General features: G+C 37.2%; 1 protein-coding gene across 1 annotated transcript in view; it reads left to right on the top strand.

The window, feature by feature from the left end:
* Positions 1 to 19,451, top strand: part of MCTP1 (multiple C2 and transmembrane domain containing 1) — a 716,792-nt gene that overhangs the window by 371,228 nt on the left and 326,113 nt on the right. The window contains exon 5 of the mRNA XM_036740827.1: positions 12,564 to 12,643. Within this exon, the coding sequence (XP_036596722.1) occupies positions 12,564 to 12,643 (80 nt within the window). The remainder of the gene's footprint in view (positions 1 to 12,563; positions 12,644 to 19,451) is intronic.

Here is a 19,451-nt window from a genome sequence, read left to right as displayed (position 1 = left end):
TGTGACTAATTGCATAGTGGTTAATTAGCAGTTAAAAGAAAATTGAGGTATGATGCTTTATGAAAGAGACATATTTATTCTATGAAGAGCCCCCACCTTTCCAATGAATCAACAGTCCTATACTCTCTCTGCATATGTGTAATTATGTGGCTAAATGGATCAATTGTTTGCAGAGTAACTCAGGACACCATTTGAACCAAAAAAGGAGAGTAGCTTTTTTCCTCCAATAGATGTAAAGAGTTATAATTTCCATCATCCTTGTTCTTTGTATCCTTTTTACATTATACATTTATTAGAGTTATTTTATTTATATAAATGTGAGATGCAAAAATTTAGAGGCATCTTCACTACAAATGTTCATATGCCCCTGACTTATGGTAGAGCCTTCCAAGCTCATATTGGTCTAATAAGCCACAGCTGGACACACTGTACTTTGACCCCAACATAGTAATGTAATTTTTGTCTACTTTCAGAACACAGGACAACAACCACACAACCAACCATTAGAATTATTTGGTTACCAAATAACACGTCTTAAATACATGCCCCTTATTAGTTTGTAAGCTTCATGAGATCAAGGAACCATGTCCTATTTTTTTAGTCAGATTTCTCCTAATTCCTAGGCACAGTGTCTTAAACACAACAGATGCTGGATTAATGAAATTGCTTTTTTCTCTTCCCCCAGTAAAGGGGAAAAGCAGAAGCAAAGGCTCAAGCTTGAATACCCTTATTTTGGTTTCATATCTCAATCACTTTCATCATTACCCTTTTGCTATTCCCTTTTTGTTCATATCATCAGATCCTATTTTGGTTTTTCTTCTGTGTCATGAATATTCACTCACTGCCAAGTCCTGCTGGTATTTCTTCCATAACACCTCATGACTCCATTCCTTCCTCTCACCCCCACAGCCAGATTTAAGGACTCATTTTATATAATAATCCAGTCTCCCGTCTAGGTCTTTGGCATCTTTTCTTTTGTATCTGCCTTCTCTACTGCCACTACGAGCTTTCTAAGTGCTCTTTTGACCACACCTCTCCATTTCTCAGAACCTTGCAGCAGTTTTCCATTTCTCAGAGTTCTCAGTCAAAAAAGTCATAGTTCAGTCACTTTCATCAGTCTGAACACACCTCTTGTATATTGCCTGCCACTGTTCTGCAGAAGTTTTTCACTTTAGATCAATAAACCCTTCATTTCTTCATCTCTGTTTCCCTTCCTCTGACTTCTAGACTTTGTGCAGCTAAGACCACATACCTGAAAAGCAACCTATTTCCTTTGGTATTCCAAGACCTGCATCCATCTAACTTTTGAAAATCAGTGTCTCTGATTTTCTGGCTAGATTTAATTATATAGCCAAAGAGAAAGTCAAATTATATTTTAATAACTCTTTTGACATATATTAAGTGTAATTATTTTAAAAAAGAATAGTGCACAGTTGTTCTCCATCCCCAAAGAGATCAAAAATGAGTTCATAGTCTTAAAGTACAGTGGGACAGACCTAAATTACCTGTTCACACAGCCTCACAATATTTGCTTGTGGAATTCTAGAGTTGGAAGAACCTTCAGACATCGTTTGGTCTATTTTCTATCTGAGTTATGAATGTTACCTGAAATGTAAGAGATAATGAAACCAGTTCTGAAGGTCTTTAGGAAGACTAAGAATACCTGTTTCTGGAGCATTTTAACCAAGTGTGGACTGGGGAAAAGCAGTGAAATGGAATTGTGGAGTTTCTATCAAATTCTTAGATTCCATTAGGGATTGATTGATTATTCTGTTGGCATTATGTTATACTGCATGATGTCTTCTAGCTATATATAAGCTCCTTATATACATTAAAATGTACAATTCAAATAGAAGATAACATTTTAAAGAGCATTTTTAAAAGTGTTTTAAAGGACAGCTGTCACAAGCCCTGCAAGTGAGGCTTAGCAGAAGCCCTACCCCAAGGAGCACAAGTAGAACTCAGCTACCCACCAGCCAACACCAAGATCAGCCCTCACCACAGTCATACAATGTCAGTCTCAAGTGACAACAAATAGTATCAGGAACTGAGGCTGGATGTGGGCAACTGCTTCTGGGGCTCCAAGGGTTATACCTGAAAAACTGGTATTGTTGATGTAATCTATGGTGAATCCATTAATAAGCATGTCCAGAACCAGGAGACTCATGTAGAAATGCATCATAATTATCACTAGAATTCCATGCCATCAGCGGTAGCAATCTCATTATGCCCTGCTCCACCTCTGGGCAGGAAGAAAGGAGCAAAACAGACTCCCTGGAGAAGAAATTCTGCATAAGAAAGAAGATCCAGAAGCAATCCAGAAGAGGAATAGAAGAATGGCATGATCAGCCTGCTTCTGGAAGAGTGCTTTCAGCAAGGCAAACTGCTCCTGTGTATTTCCTCAAGGCCAGGCCAGTGTGGCTGAACAGATGGCTACCTCCTGGAGAACAAGGAACCATAGTTCTATGTTTAACAGATTAAAGCCTAAAAGGGCAAATAAACCCTGACTCCAAGATCCACAAATGGAATAAATCCCAAAATTGGAAGGAAAAAAAGAGCAACCAAAATATCTTTCCTGGAATTTCTCATCCACTGCACCACTTAGATGCCCCTATTGTCAGGCAATAAACAGTTTCATTTAAGCATTGAGTTTTAAAAAAATACAAGTTAGCCATTCTGCAATAATAGCAATGGTAATAAAAATAAGAAGTAGCATTTATATAGCATTTGAAGGCTTACAAAGCTTTTTACAAGTATTATCTTATTTGATTCTCATAACAACCCTTGAAATTCAGTGCTATCATTATCCTTGGTTTATAGATCAGGAAATTGAGGCAAATATAGGGGAAGTGACTTTCCCAGGGGTGCACAGTTAATGTCTTAGGTTGAATTTGAAGTCAGATATTCCTGATTTTCTGACTACAGGACTAGACCTCTATCCGCTGTACCACCTAGCTGCCCCTATTCTTGTTTTACAGCTCAGGAAACTGAGGCAAATAGAGATGAAATTATTTGCTCTGAGACACACAGCTAGTAAGTGTCTGAGTTTGGATTTGAGCTCAGGTCTTCCTGACTTCCTGTTTCCAGGTCTAGCTCTATATCCACTGTGCAACCTAGCTGCCCCAAATATCTATGTGTGTGTGTGTGTGTGTGTGTGTGTGTGTGTGTATGTATATGTATATATATACATACACACACACACATATACATATATGCATACACATACATATACACACATGCATATATATGTATGTATATATACACACATATGTGTGTATATTTGTTATTTTCATATTAGAAAATATATTTAGATTTTCACATAGCAAAGAAGACATAAGGCATTTTCCCTTATTTCATATTATTATTCACAATGGTAATAATGACATATATACAGCCCTTTATGATTTACAAAATGTTTTCCTCACAGTTACTCAATGAGTAAGCAAAAATTATTTTCCATTTTATAGAAGAGGAATCTGAGACAAATAATGTCATGGCTTCTTATATTTTATTTTGATTGTGAAAAGGAAATAAAGTTTTAGCCAATAAGCTACTTACATTAACTTCTTTTTTAAAAATAGCCTTAAGTAGTAAAGGAGAAAACATTTAAACTTTTTGAAGATAGAAAAATTAATGTTTTCTCATACTTTTTATAGTATTTTACATTTTCCAAAATCCTTGCCTAGTTTTTAATTCGATATTCACCATTTTTCTGTGAGTTTGGTAAAGTGTATGTTTTGGGTGCAATCTCTGGCTTTACTGGGGGTGGGGAGGAGAGGGGTTCCTAAGTGTATATGCTAATTTTTCTTTTTCTATGTTTAAGCATACAAAGGTACAATCTAAATAGGATCCATTGGTGACTGTGACATTTTCAAATACTAGAATTACCTGAAAATTGCAACATTTTCATTTTATTTCCCTATTCTCAATGGGATGCTTGATTTTGATGTCTTGCACATGTCTTCTGTGATAGGAAACTAATCTTGCCTGGAAAATATCTTAGTAAGTGTTGGAGTCTGTAGTGACAGGTGATATGAAAATGTACCAGTGGCTGGAAATGTGTGGCTCTAAAGAATGCACTTCACACCTATAGTTAAAGGAAATTGGGGTCCATGTCTACTTATACCATGATCTCTAAAGCATCAAAGGAAAACAAAATCCAGTTTTGAACCAAGGTTATAAAATCACATTGAAGTCTACAAAGCTATAACAATTCGAGTTTTAAAAAAATCAATAATTCATTTTTTAGAAAAAACAATTCTGGAGCTGTCATTTCTATGTACTGTGTACATAATAAATATTTATGTTCAATTGAATTAGTTTGAAACAATATAACTTGGGGTTTTGCATGTGTTAGTTGAAAAGGGGATTGTTCCTGTTTCTGTGGTTTGCTTTTTCCTGTGGGGTTGTTGGCAGGGCCGAGTAGGAAACAGCGACTAGAAAAGGAATTGTAATAAGGTAGCAATGATGCAGCAGGTTAAAATGTAACACTTAAGATGAGACAAGAGCCTTGGAACCCTCTTTGAATCTATGATGCGGCTCTGGCCCTCTGCTTAAATAATGTGAAGTGTTCAGCTCTGATAAAGGAGTACATCAATTTCAGAGGCTGTTGAAATGTATTGAAACTCTAAATTGGCCCTTCACTGCCACTATCATTCAAAGGCCCAGAATCAGCACCCAGAGTCATAGTGGAAGAGGGAGAAGTGGTATGGAGGTGGGGTGGAGAGGGATGGGTATATATTTATATAAACTCCGACTTTTGGGAGCCAATTCTCTGTCAAGAATTAAAGTTCCACCAGGTATTAAATTTAAAAAGAGAGTTCTCACAGAAGGCATCTCCACTTAGGGGCCGCCATCCCACTGTTATCAAACTTGTTGTCTTAACACACTTGGAAAATTCTTTGATACAGGATAAGAATACCTTGAGTTTGAAAGTGTACAAGGTAATAATCAAAAATGCAAGAGACTGATTTATTTTATTTATTTTTTGTTCAATGGTTCATCATTGTTCCCTGTTTCAAAGATTATATCTAAGCAGACTCTAAATCACTCAAAAGAATGTTTTAGATCAGTAACTAGACGCAGATCTCTAGTGCCAGTTGAAATGTGGTTACAATAACAAAGCCTCCAACCTCTTGAGCAAAATTTCTTTTAAACCACAGATATTTTTGCATTCACTGTGCATTTTACATTCTTCTATTTGTACCATCCATCACACATGACTCTGAAGCAGTCAAGCATCTCAGCTGTTTGTCCCTGTGTTGTTAAAAGGTGAAAACACATTTTCTCCACTTGTTTTTCATTTATGCCTGATTTTTTGGGGACAATTGGGAATTGGCTATCAGTGCCTACTTAGACCATGGATCTAACTAAATTCTCATGTTTTTAATTTGTTCTGTGCCATTCCTTGAGCCTCAAACCAAAAATGAGATATGCATCAGCATTCAATTATTTTTTCCCATGCTGTCATATTATATGAGCTTAATTTGTTTCTTCATATTTGATGGACTGAGTCCTTCACAAAATGTATTTAATTTGATTTTAAAGATCATCATAAACTGATGTAAAAGCAGTTTCCTGTCATTTTTTTGAAATTCAATACACCCCCTAATGTAGCTATAGGAACTGGAAAATGGAATGATACAAATAAATTGTTTAACTCAGTTACACTGACTTCCACATAGTGATTTTAGTCTTGATTCCCAGTGGGGTCCTTAATTTTATTGACTGCACTCAGTACCTATTATAGAGACACATCCTGAGTTTTGTCCCTATGTTGTCAGGCTGCTTGATAGGATATTCAGTCATTCTGGGCATCATAAACTCCACTAGTTTAAGGTGATAACATGTTCAAATGCAAATTTGGATGCACAGGGCTAGGTTCCTTCTGTCAACCACACAAGGCTGTATGGAAACAAGATTTTGGTATTATTAATTAAAAACAAACAAAAATGAGATGAAGCTCACATTTCTCAGTGTTTGGTACTTGGTGCCTTGAGAATTGAAGTAACTACTTAAAAATTTATTTAGCTTTATGATACATTCCAGAGGATTTTCTTTTGCTTGTGTTCCCTCTAGTGGGGTACGGAGTTGCTGAGCCCCTGGGGGTCTTCTAAATTTCTGAAACAGGAATTTAGGAAACAGTGGGACTTTGATTTCCCATTTCTTCCCCCATTCTATCTGCTTATTGTCCTGGGGATTTCACTTATAGCTGCCTCCCCTCTGGCTAAGAAATAATGTCTAGGTATTGAAATGAGCTAATACTTACCTTAATGAAGTGAAGTTAACTTTCAGTGTTATTCCCTCCCATATTTTTCCCTTTATTCATGAATTCTTAAACTGGGAATGTGAACTTTAAAAAAAAAGTTGATAACTACATTTCAATATAATGGGTTACCTTTTTAATCTTAAACATTTTATTTTACACATTTAAAACTGTTATTCTGAGAAGGAGTCCATATAAGCTTTATCATACTGCCAAAGGAGTATATAATACTAAAAGGTTAAGAACCCCTAATATAAGTGGAGAACTGAGGTAAATACCTAAATGATTCAGGCAAAGATAAAACCCTTGAAAATGATGAAAAAGAATGGTCTGGAGTTTAGAATTATTTAGGTTGGCTCCACTGAAGTCTTCCTCTAAACATCATTCCCTGTCTTCTTTTACTTTATGGCAGTGCTTTAGCTTTGGCATCTTTCTGTGACACTGGAAGGCAATTTTGTACATCCCCAATGTTCTCATTGTGTTTCAGTTCATAATCCTAGAAGATATTGAAGTCTTTGTATAAATTGATTGGTACAGACTGGATGGTAGAAATTGTATTTAGGTATAGTTTTTTGTATTGTAAAATTCAATTCTGAATTTTATATACTTAAATATGCATTTGTTTTATTAGGTGCATCATAGGTTCTTGCAGTGCATATCCAAGGTATGTTTATGACCAATGTCCAGGGGCAATTGAGCAATAGGTTTTGCTTTGCTTTTCTTTCATTTTAATTACATGTGATGAAATCAGATGGCACTATGGACAGAGCACTGGACCTGAAGATAGGAAAACTGAGGTTCAAATATGGCCTCAGATATTTACTAATTGTGTGACCCTGGACAAGTCACTTGATTTGTCCAACTCAGTTTTCTTATCTGTAAAATGGGAATAATAATAGCATCTACTTCCCAAGTTGTTGTGAGGATGAGATAATATTTGTAAAGTGCTTTGCAAACCTTAAAGCGCTATAAAAGAGATAGGTGCTGTTGTCATTATTATTATCATTATTATAGAAATGATTGAAAAAATTGTGTAAAAATGCTTTGAAATTTAAAAAAAATTTAAAAATAGTAATTTTAAATGCGCCAGTGAAGCTTGTGATCCTCCTACATTTCCAACCATTCCACCTCTCTCTTCTTCACTGGTTGTTTGTCTTCTTTCCAGTTTCTTGATATGGGGGTTATTTTCCAAAGGTGCATCCATTTTCTTTTCTTGTTCTAGTTTCTCCCTTGGTATTCTTATCCACTTCCATGGTTTCAACTACCTTCTCTAAGTACATGATTTCCAGACCCATATCTCGAGCCTTGAACTCTGTTTTCCAAGCTCCAGGCTCACATATCCAACTGCCTATAGAACATCAGCGTTTACGTGTTCCACCACCTGTCTTTCCCTCTAAACTCTCTTATGCTTCTGCCTTCACTCTTTATGTCTATAGCACAGCTATTTAATTCATCTCTCCTATTTTCACCTTCATCATCTTCAAGCCTTGGAATTTTTTTATTCTTTCCATTTACTTACATTTTCTTTACTAGTTTAAGGATACACTATTTTGATACTATAGCTGCTTTCTTTACAGCACAGATAATAACCATTTGCCAGATTCTGCCACCATGATCTCAGGTGTTGGCATTGTTTAGTCATGTCCAACTCTGGGAGTTTGGGGTTTTCTTGGCAAAGATGCTGGAGTGATTTGCTGTTTCCTTTTCCAGTTCATTTTACAGATGAGGAACTGAGGCAAACAAGCTAAGCAACTTGCCCAGGACCACACAGCTACTGAGTCTTCCTGACTTCAGGCCCAGCATTCCATATACTGGACCACCTAGCTGCCATAATCTCAATAGTATCTCTGTAATGTCTCTTTCTTGTCCAACTACCAGTACTTTTGTATAAACCCTTAGTAGCACTTGCTTATGTTATTGCTATAGTATCTTAATAGGTTTTACTATCTTCAGTATCCCTACCCTGCTTCCCTATCCCTACCTGCTTCCAATTCATTGTTCATACCACGGATACAAATAATTTTTATTGAGATGTAATCATGTCATTTCTTTGCTCAAAAATATTCGATGATTCCCTCTTGCCCACACTGAAGAAAGTTCATATTTGATATTCAAGACCCTGTGCAACTTGGCTTCATATAATATAGGGGTAAGAGTACTGGATTTGGAGTCAAAGAATCTGATTTAATTCTTATTTGGGTTCTTTTTTTCCTTTAGAAAAATAACTTCTCTAGACTTCCATTTCCTTATCTATAAAATGGGGGATGGTAGCTCTAGCCTGCCTATGTGACTCACATCTAAGGTCCCTTCCATTTCTAAAGTTGTAACCCTCTGGACTACATCTTTCCAGTCTTATTTCATATCATTCCCCTCTACTCACTTTATGTTATAACCAAATGAACTAGCTCTCTACCCCTTCATGTCACCATGCTTTTACTTAGGCTGGTCTCTAGTCCAGGAACATTCCTCTACCTCTTATCTTCATCATTTTAATTCCTACCGACAATTTAGAGCCCAACTCAAATGTTTCTTCCATAAGCCACCTCTGATCTTCCATGCTGGTAATGAGCTTCCCCCTCAAACTTAATTTATAATTTTGCTTTATTGTGAAATCCATACAATATTGTAAATTATATCTAATACATATTCTCTATTAATATGCTTAATGTGTCTACACACACACACACACAAACACACACACACACACACACACAAACACACCAAATCTGGTCATTTTTAATGGCAGTATCAGCTTCCTGGAATGCTCTGTCTCCTTATCTCTGCCTCCTAGCTCCCTGCTTTCCTTCAAGTTTCAGCTAAAATCCCATATTCTACAAGAAGCCCTTTTCTGATCCCTCCCCCTTAATTCTACTACCTCTCCCCTATTGATCATTTCCAGTTTGTAGTGTATTCACGCTTAGTTGTTTGTGTGCCGTCTCCCACATTAGACTGTGAGCTCCTTGAGAGCAGGGATTGTGGTTGTTCAGTTGTTTGGTCACGTCCAACCCTTCATGATGCCATGGATTATAGCATACCAGTACTGTCCACATGGTTTTCTTGGCAAAAATATTGGAGTGGTTTGCCATTTTCTTCTCCTGTGAATTAAGACAAATGGGTGTTAAGTGACTCGCCCACACAGCTAGTAATTTTCTGAGGTTGTATTTGAACTCAGATCATCCTGACTCTAGATCCTGTGCTCTACCCACTGAGCCATCTAGCTGCATACTGTTGCATTTGTTGTTCAGTCATTTTAGTCATGTCTGACTCTTTGTGATCCCATTTGGTGTTTTCTTGGCAAAGATACTACAGTGGTTGGCCATTTTCTTCTCCAGCTCATTTTACAGATGAGGAAACTGAGGCAAAGAGGGTTAAGTAACTTGCTCAGGGTCACACAGGTAGCTAGTATCTGAGGCCATATTTGAATTCAGGAAGATGAGTCTTCCTGACTCTAGACTTCATACTCTATGCACCCCCCTAGCTGCCTACTGATATGTAGTAGGCACTTTATAAATGTTTATTGACTGAATGACTTGTTAGTTTATTTTCTTCTCCACACATCACCATGCTTCCAGCCCACCACCGTTGGTTGAAATAGACTATAAATTCCTTGAGGACATGGACAGAATATGGTATGGAACAAATAGCAATTTCCTATCAAACTATAACAGTTATTGCACCTACATTGAGTTGTTTTTTCCAGTAATGCTGAGGAATTTGTGTGGATCTCCTCATACCCATCCCAACCTTTCGTAACATTGTGCGTTGGCAAGAACAGTAGCTAAAATGAGGGCATTTCCTCCCTTATTCCCCAATCACTTTCTTAATGTCTGCCTTTTAGTTGCAGGTAGTAAAGAAGATTTTTTAAAACTTTTTAAAAATGTGTTTTTATTTATTGGTTATTCCAAACATTCAGAAGGATTTAGTTCTTCTAAGAAATCAGACAATAAAATGAAAGGAACTCATTCTTCTGTAGGTAAGAGCCTACTTGATTAAATTTGAAACAGCTAGGGAAATAAATATTTAAGAAGTTTTATGTGTCATTCTACCTGGAAGCACATAGATGAGGGGAGGGGAGGTAGAAAAGAGAATAAGTCTTTATATAGTACCTACTGCGTGCCAGGCACTATACTAAGCTAATGTTTTGCTAATATATTAGCAAAATGCTAATATTATTGCTAGTATCATTTCATTTGATTCTCGTAACAACCATGCAAGGTAGATGCTATGATTATCTGTATAATGTCTTCATTTTCCCTCAGCTGCTCCACTTGATTTTAACTCCATCAGACCACCCTACCAGGTATCCCATGATGCCCCCACTTTCAGCTTTCTTTTGTGTATTGTCTTCCCCCATTATATTGCAACTTCCTTGAGAGTAAAGTCTTGTTTTTATTTTTCTTATTTGTAGCTCCAGTGCTTAGCACAGTGCCTGGTTCATAGTGGGTGCTTAACACAAGTTTATTGACTATTGATTATCCCCATTTTACAGTTGAGGGAACTGAAGCAAACAGAAGTTAAATGATTTGCAGATCACGCAACTAGCTAGTGTCTGAGATTGAATTTTAACTCAAGTCTTTCTGACTCTCTATTCCCTGCCCTAAAACCACTGTGCCTCTGCTGCCTCAGGATTTCTTAAGGAAGAGACAGGAGACCGCCTGTGCCAGCCAAATCAAATGACTACCACCATCTTTACCACCATTTTCCCATACACCCTTATGGAGACACCCAGGACCCTCAAACCAAGAGGCTTGATAATAGCAATATTTGCAGCCCACCATCCATAGCCATCCTCCTGGGAAGCAACTCCCTATGAAGATGCAGTCTCACAGTTGCTCCTGTAGGTGCTACACAAAAAGAAAGTTGCCACAAAAGTCATTGTCTCTGTTGAATAGTTCAGTGTGAGAAGCAGAAATAGTTTAACTTCACTGACAATGGCATTAAAGAAGAGGCATCTTCATTGCTGCCACAACCTAGGGACCAATAAGACTGACTTGCAGCTAAAATCTCCCATATGTTTTGTCTCATTTATTAGAAGTAAGCTTGAGATCAGGAATTTTCTTTCTTTTTCATTTGTCCGGCATCTAGCACAATGCTTTGCACTTAGTAAGTGATTAATAAATGTTTTATTCATTCACTCATATATATTTGTTATCTTAATAAATAATTTTGCCTAACAGTATAAGAAACCTTTGTTAACATATCGAATATTGCCTCCTTTTTCAGTTTTTAATGCCCACGGTCTAACCTTCAGTACCCTAATTAGGTAACAGTGATCACCCAGTGGCTGCTAACAAATGGTACATAACTCTAGAGGGGAATTAAAAACTTCCACCTGACACTTTAACTCTTTTTTGAGATAATAGAATCATTACATAAAGAAATTAGCAACGTCTGTCAGTCACTTCTTTTACCATTAAGGAATACGTTATGGAAAGTTAGCCAAAGATATAGACAGAAGAATTTCTGAACTTTGATCACATCTTTGACATGTTGGGACTTACTGAATGATTAAAATCTGTATTAGAGTAACATAGTAGGGCTTGAGAAAGTGATTTTTGTGAAGTGATGTGCAATTGTATTTTGTGCAAATATTTTTTTAAAATGATTTTCTGTAGCAAGGAGAAAAACAGAGGTGTGCCCGTTTAACAAACCCACAGTCTCTTTTATTTTTGTTTACATTTTTATTATTGTCTATCACACTGCCACAATCTCCAATTTTGATTCTGCCTTAAAAAAAACTTTTCAAAGTGCCTTCACGTATAATAGCTCAATTTTCTCATATTTCTGTGTGTTTACCTCACCTTTGCCCCTGCCATCCTAAAGGATGGAACCTAAATGCACTTTAAAATATGGGAAAATTGAACTCATTATCTCATTTTATCCTGACAAGAGTCCTATGTAGAGGGACTTGCTGAATTTCAAACCAGCATACTGATACATAATTATGCTTTTCCACCCCCAACATCTCTACTTAAATGGGGGAGGGGAGAGGAAACCCCACAGGACTGTCCAGTAGAGACCAATGTTCTTCAACTTTTCATTGCAAAGATACATTATCATAGATTAATTGGAGAAAACTCTACTCATTTCTTTAAATGAAAGGAAAGGATTTACTTTTGAGAATTATGTGGCATCCCTCAAAATAACTAAATATACCTCAGATTATTTCAGAACCAGACCTATAGTGAGTGATGCAGGTTACTCGCTCCTTTTTTCCTAATTAGGGAGTTTTCAACCAAAGTTTCTACTTTGCTTCTGGAATAACACATAACAATGCATTGTGTCTTTTGTATTACAGGTCTTTGATTATGACTTTGGACTACAGGATGATTTTATGGGTTCAGCTTTTTTGGATCTCACATTATTGGAGTTAAAAAGGTACAGTTCTGTTGCAGTAATCTCTCTCACTAAAAACTGTTAAATAGCAAAATTGTGTTTCCCTGTTATATTGGTGGTTTAGACAATGAAGCTTCTTGCTACCAACCTTTTGGCAGAGAAATGATGGATGCAAGATGTAGAATGAGACATATTTTCATACAAAGTCAATGTGGGCTGTATATGAAACTGTTTTGCTTGATGATGTCTATTTTTTACAAGGGCTTTGTTCTTTTCTTTCATTTTTCCCCCAATGGAGGGCACAGGGAGATTTTGATAAAGTAACAAAAAAAGAAAGAAAGTGGGTATCAAGGTGAATTTTTTTTTAGTAGAGAGAAAAGAATGGAAAGAAGGCTAGATAAGCAGAAAAGTCTTAAAAGCTAAAAACTGATCTCATTATATCCATAAAGGGAAAACTACACACACACACACACACACACACACACACACACACACACACACACACACACATAGGTTATACAGGGCTGTAGTTTTGTATATATGTCTTTTTATTGTTTGGTGATGTAAATGCAAATATCTATTCTATTTAGAATCAAATTAATTTTTAAAAAGGAAAATGAAATTTGTGAATTTTGCTTCAAAAACTCTGTCTCTCTACCCCTTGAGCAAAGTTCATGAAAGTTTAACATGGAAGTCCTTGCCAACTTCTTATAAGGGAATGTTATACAGAAGATTATCAATAATTGCATCTGTAAAGTGTGTTGTGCCTTTCAAAGTGCTTTTGACACTTAAGGACAGTCCTGGAGTTTAGCAGGCAGTGAAGCAGACCAGACCAGGGATCCAGAGATTAGACAGAGCTGCTGACACAGGGAAGCTGGAAAGGCTCAGCAGTGAGTACAAGGAAGAAGTCAGAGGAAGATGTGAGTAGAGCAATAAGAGAATGGTAGCAAGTGGTTCGTTAAGAATCATTGGGTTTGGAGTCAGGAGACCTGCATTCAAAACCTGTTTCTGCCACTTACTACCTAGGGACTTACAAGTCATAACCTCTCTGGATCTCAGTTTCCTCCCCTGTAAAATGAGCAGGTTGGATTAAATTGTCTTTAAGGTCTAAGAAGGGCAGTAGTTATTATTAAAGGAGAGTAGCTGAAGGGATGACCTAACGAAGGTAGTCTGATGATAGACAGGTAGTCAGAAGTCAGTGCAGGCAAGGGGTTGGAATGAGAGAGTTTTCTCAGTTGAGAATGAGCCACACAAGCTTCATTCCCAAGAGTACTAGCAAGAACAAAGCCAAATCCTAGAAGAACTGGCTTATGGAGAAGAACGCCAAGACATCATAGGGTCAAGGACTCTAAATCTAAGAACAAGTCAAGGACTTATATTTTCCTTATATAGGAGCCAGATTGGTTCCAGAGAGGGGGTATGACTCTATATATGTGTTAGATGGTCCCGACCAGAGAAATGAATGTGCAAAGTGAAAGCCCAGTCATTGAGTATGTATGGCACAATGGAAAGAATTACTGGATTGGGAGTCAGAAGGTCTGGGTTAAAATCTTGGCTCTGCCACTTGACTGTGTGACTTTGTAGAAATCTCTTAACTTCTCTGGGCCCAGTTTCCTCACATGTATAATGTAAGAATTGGACTAGATAACTTCTGAGGTTTCTCCCAGCTCTAAATCCTGTGAACAAAAGAATTGCCCTTTTATTAAAAAAGAGAGACACAAACTTCCTGACTGTGAAGTAAACAAGACTTAAACGTGCTGCCAAGGGTGATAGAATAGCACAATCTTCTTTAGTTGGTCAACAAATAGTTATCAAGCATTAACTTTCTGAATTTCTTATAAAGACAAGGAAAATCTATGCGCGAAATTCTCTAAGACCAGAATCAGAGACCTGTTACATACCTGTCTGTCTGGAATGGCATAACTCCAATCTGAGGTGGGCAATAAAAAGTGGTAGAATGGATTCTCTTATTTTGAGAGACTCGTTCTAGTCCTCAGTTCATAATTTTCATCTGCAAAATAGTGAACAGGCTTAGTTCATGATATATCATTGCCACATCTATCATATGTAGCAACTGGCATTTTGCACTGATCTAATATACTTAGGTTTATTGTGTACTGGGATTATCTTCCCTCCGTCCAGTGGCCTCACTAGATTGTCAATTCCACAAGAGCAAGAACCCGTTTCTTTATATTTTAAAGGGAGTGTTCCATTTCATTGACATAGAGCTCTTTATTGCATTTTCATCAGAAAGATCAGTTGTCTGTCTATAGAAATTAAATCTGTGCTAAAAATTCTATTCGTGGCCAAGGCTGCTGGAAATCATTGATATCAAATATATAAATGCTGATGACTAATTAGTAATCTACATTATATTTTAAAGAAGCTTTGAAACTATTTTTCAGTCTTCATAAGATCCATACAAAAGATGGTAATGATAGATGGATAGATAGACAGGCAGATAGCTGGTTAGTTAGAACATGCATTTATTAAGCACTTATTATGTGCCAGTCTTTAAGCACTGGGAATACAAATGCAAAAAGAAACAGCCCCTGTCCTCAAGCAGTGTACATTCTAATGGGGGAAGACAACACACAAAAGAGTGAGGGGTACTCACTCAGGGGCAAGGTGATGACACCTGGAGAGTCAGAATCATAACCTTGATGCTGAAGATAAGAAGACTGACAAAATAAGGATTTGTGGGTGTGGTATGTAATTAATCATACCCTGGGCCTTAGGTCTTGGTGAACTGCATCAACTCCCTGAGGCATCATCTCCTTTTTAGACCAGATTCAGGAGCCCTTCATCTTTGGCCTCAGCAAATTACTAATTTGCTAAAAACCCCGTATTAATTTTTCAATCTCTCCTAATTCCTAAAACAAGACTTGAGTCAGTGATCCCTCTAACTGCCCTGTTCCCTGAATTTTCCCTCTTTCCTAATCTCTTTAAGAATGGCAGAATGGCATCATCCATCCCCAGGAGATGTGTGTGTATATATATGTGTGTATATATATATATATATATATATATATATATATATATATATATATGTATATGTGTGTGTGTGTGTGTGTGTGTATATATGTGTGTGTGTGTGTGTGTGTATATATATGTGTGTGTGTGTGTATATATATATATATGTGTGTGTGTGTATATATATGTGTGTGTGTGTATACATACATACATATATATATATATATATATATATATATATATAAAGAGAGAGAGAGAGAGAGAGAGAGAGAGAGAGAGAGAGAGCTGATCTCATATATACCTGATCTCATCGCCTCCCATGGGTTTAATTATCATCTCTCTGCTAACTATTCTCAGATCTACCTATCCAGCCCTAATCTCTTTGCTGACCTTTAATCTTGCATCACATACTGGATATCTAGTAGATATCTTAAACTAAATACATCCAAAAGTGAACTCATTTTCTTTCTCCCTGCTACCCTTCCCTCCTCCAAAACTCCTCCTTAATGTCAAGAGCATCACATTCCCTCAAACCCCCAGGCTCACAACTTAAGTGTCATCCTCAACTCCTCATTATCTCTCACCCCTAATATCTAATCTGTGGCCAAAACCTTTTGATTTTCAACATCTCTCAAAGACTCCCCCCCCCCTTTTGCCTTTTTTTCTTTTTTGGTATCCTGGTTTTAGCAGAGTGCCTGGCACACAGTAGGTACTTAATAAATGCTTATTGGCTAACTGAATCCTTCCTCTGCCACTTGAAATATATCACCTCAGGCAAGCCACTTAACTCCTTTAGACATTAGTTTCTTCATCTGTAAAGGGATAGGTGTTAGTCTCCAAGTTCCCTGAGCTCCCTGCCATCTCTATATCTATGATCCTGTTGTCACACCAGGCCCACTTATTCATAAGATCCCAGAATTGTAGCCTGGAAGGTCATCTCATTCAAGCCCTTCTTTGCAGAGATGAGGAAATCATAGCTCAGAGAACTTAGCCATTTGCCCAGGCTCACATGTACTAAGCAGCAGATCCAGTTCCTCTTACTCCAAATTCAGGGCTTTTCCTACCATAGTGTCTCAATAATGGATCAAAATCTTGAGCACAGTGCCCTTGCTCAGACCCTCTACTGTTTAACATGTTTATCAGTGTGCTTATCAAATGTGAAGATGACACTAAGTTGGGAGCCTCTTACATTGGATGTCAGAACCAAAATCCCACAAGATCTGTCAGGCTAGAACATTGAGCAGAACTGTATAAGATGACATTTGATAAGGATAAAGGCAATGACATTTAGGTTCAGAAAAGTATAAATGCACAAATATAAATATTCACAAGTGGAGGGGAGGAGATCTTACTTATGCAAACTTTCTGAAGACTTCCCTCTGTAGTTTTCTGTGTGTCCCATCTGTGAGTCAAGACCAGAAATTCATGCGCATGATGAATAGTACAAATGCAAGCCAAAAGAATACAGCAAAATATACTCAGCTATTTGCATCCATAAAAAGGCATCTTCATGACTAGTTTTCCATAAAATATAGCTAAGATGTATGTAGTGCATGATCATGATGATTGAATTCAAAAGGAGCTAGAATTTCAGGCATTTTCTCATGATCAAACCATTCTTTTCTCTATAGAATGTTCAGTCATTTGGTCTCATAGCAAAGCATAAATATCTTTTTCTACTCCCTAAAACCTAAACAATTGAAAAAATCTCCAGAGGGAAAATGTAAGTGGAGAAAGAGAAAAAAAAACTGTTAGCCACTTATTGGTTTTGGTTTTATTACTTCCCTCATTCATTCACTTATTAAGCCTCTATTATATTCCAGTCAATGCGTTAGTTATTAGAGATAGAAAGACAAAAAAGAAACTTTCCCCACCTTCAAGCAACTTACACCATATTGCTGAGGAGATAGCACGTACACATGTAAGTAAATATAAAAATAGGTAACATAAATACAATATAATTTTGGTGGAGGCAAGTCTTTAGTAATTTGGGGAATGAATCAGGCTTGGCTTGCTAGAGGAGGTGGCTTTAGTTGAGCCTGGATTAGAGGTAGGAATTCCAAGAGATAGAAGAAAGTATTAAGATCATTTCAGTCCTTATATATGTGTGATGAGGGGTAGAGGGAAGTGGGGTGGGCAATATGTACAAAAACACAGAGGAAGAAGATGAACTGCCATGTGCAGCCAAGGTGTCAAACACACAGTCCACCACATTCCCAAGTACAGTCTAAAGCAGATTAAAATGTAACTGGGAACTATTTAATAAAATAAATAAAAATAAAATATAACACTGATAATAGTAGTATGTAGTTTTCTAGTCAATATAGAACCCTTGAAAATTCCATTTAAATCGCATTCCATTTCCAAATTTAAGAAAAAAAAATTGAAAGAAGACTGGATCAAGGAGATAAATTAGAATCCATATAACTGAGTTCATCATCTAATTTCTGCAAGCCTCAGGTTGCTAATCTTTAAAATAATAGTTGATACTTGCCTTACCTACCTCCTGATCTTATTGTGAGGAAAACACACCGAAGTGCTATATAAATATAACCTATTAATATCAGTTCCTTTTGAGGGAATAATTACTTCATCAAACAGAATGGTACCTATGGTTTTCCCAACATCCCTGTGAAGTAGAAAAACCTGCCCAAAGAATTGACTACCTTGTTAGTGGGGAGGGCGGGGTGGAAAGGAGGCAGGAGATCCCTGTGTATGCAGGGTCTTTACTTTTTGTTTTTGTATTCTCAACACCTAGCACAGTACCCAGCACCTGGGTTGTATTTCATAAATGTTCTTTGAAGTAAGGTCAAATAAAGAGTCAGGAGTGAACCTAGTCCATTGTCATCTCAATTACCAGACAACGGGAACAGCATGGTGCAAGCACGGAGCAAAGGCCTGTTGAAATAAGCAGGTGGCTACAAGACACTGCAATAAAATCCTCTCTGCATGCAGGGCACCATGCTTGTTCCACTGAGGAAGGTAATGATAATAAATAAATAACCTAGATTTGTATTGTGGCATACATAATTATAAAACACTTTAGATATATTATCTCCCAACCGTTCTGTCAGGTAGATAGTACCAGTACTGTATTTTCATCATCATTTTACACATGAGGAAATCGAACCCTGGAAAATTTTGCCCAAAGTTATAGAATTACCTTATCACTGCATTCTACTTTTCTGTCCTTTTTTAGTTGTCAATGCTCCTGAAGCCTCAGGTCCTCAGAGAGAGCCCGAGGGGAGAATGGAGTTCCCTCTAGGGCTTCAAGCTTTTGAGGCTTATGAAAAGGTCACCAAGGTAGGTCATCCTTAAAGGTGACCGCTACTGAGATCACAGAATATTTGGAGTTGAAAAATGAATACCCAGGAGTATGTCAGAGGCCCAGAAGTGCCAAAATGATTTAACTACATTTCCTCAGGGAGAAGTGGATTTCTGGAAGGTTTAACCAGGTGGGGCAATTGGGTCTGTTTGTGCTCAGGTAAAGAGTCTAACAAAGCTCCTATAATTAATGCCTGTATTAATATGTCAAGGAACTCAATGTCATCGGCCTTCCTTCATCCATGAGTAACGTAGTTAAGTTTTAGACAGTTTGAAAGAGCAGCAGATCTAGGAGACAAATTAGTGTCCACGTGACTTTATCACCTAATCTCTATCAGCCTCAGTTTGCTAATCTTTAAAATAATAGTTGGTACCTGAGACTTGGAGAGTAAGTAAGAACTTGCCCATGGTCATGAGCTAGTACATTTCAGGGAATTTGAATCCAGGTTTTCCAGATTGCAAGTCCATTGCTCTGTCTTCTTCTTTGGGATTCGGTTCAACATGGAAATTATTAATAGAGTATCAATTTCTTTGGAATAAGAATGATTTTAAG

This window comes from Trichosurus vulpecula, chromosome 1 (assembly GCF_011100635.1).
Source record: "Trichosurus vulpecula isolate mTriVul1 chromosome 1, mTriVul1.pri, whole genome shotgun sequence".
Classification (NCBI taxonomy): domain Eukaryota; kingdom Metazoa; phylum Chordata; class Mammalia; order Diprotodontia; family Phalangeridae; genus Trichosurus; species Trichosurus vulpecula.
This window is presented reverse-complemented; position numbering and strand designations above follow the sequence as displayed.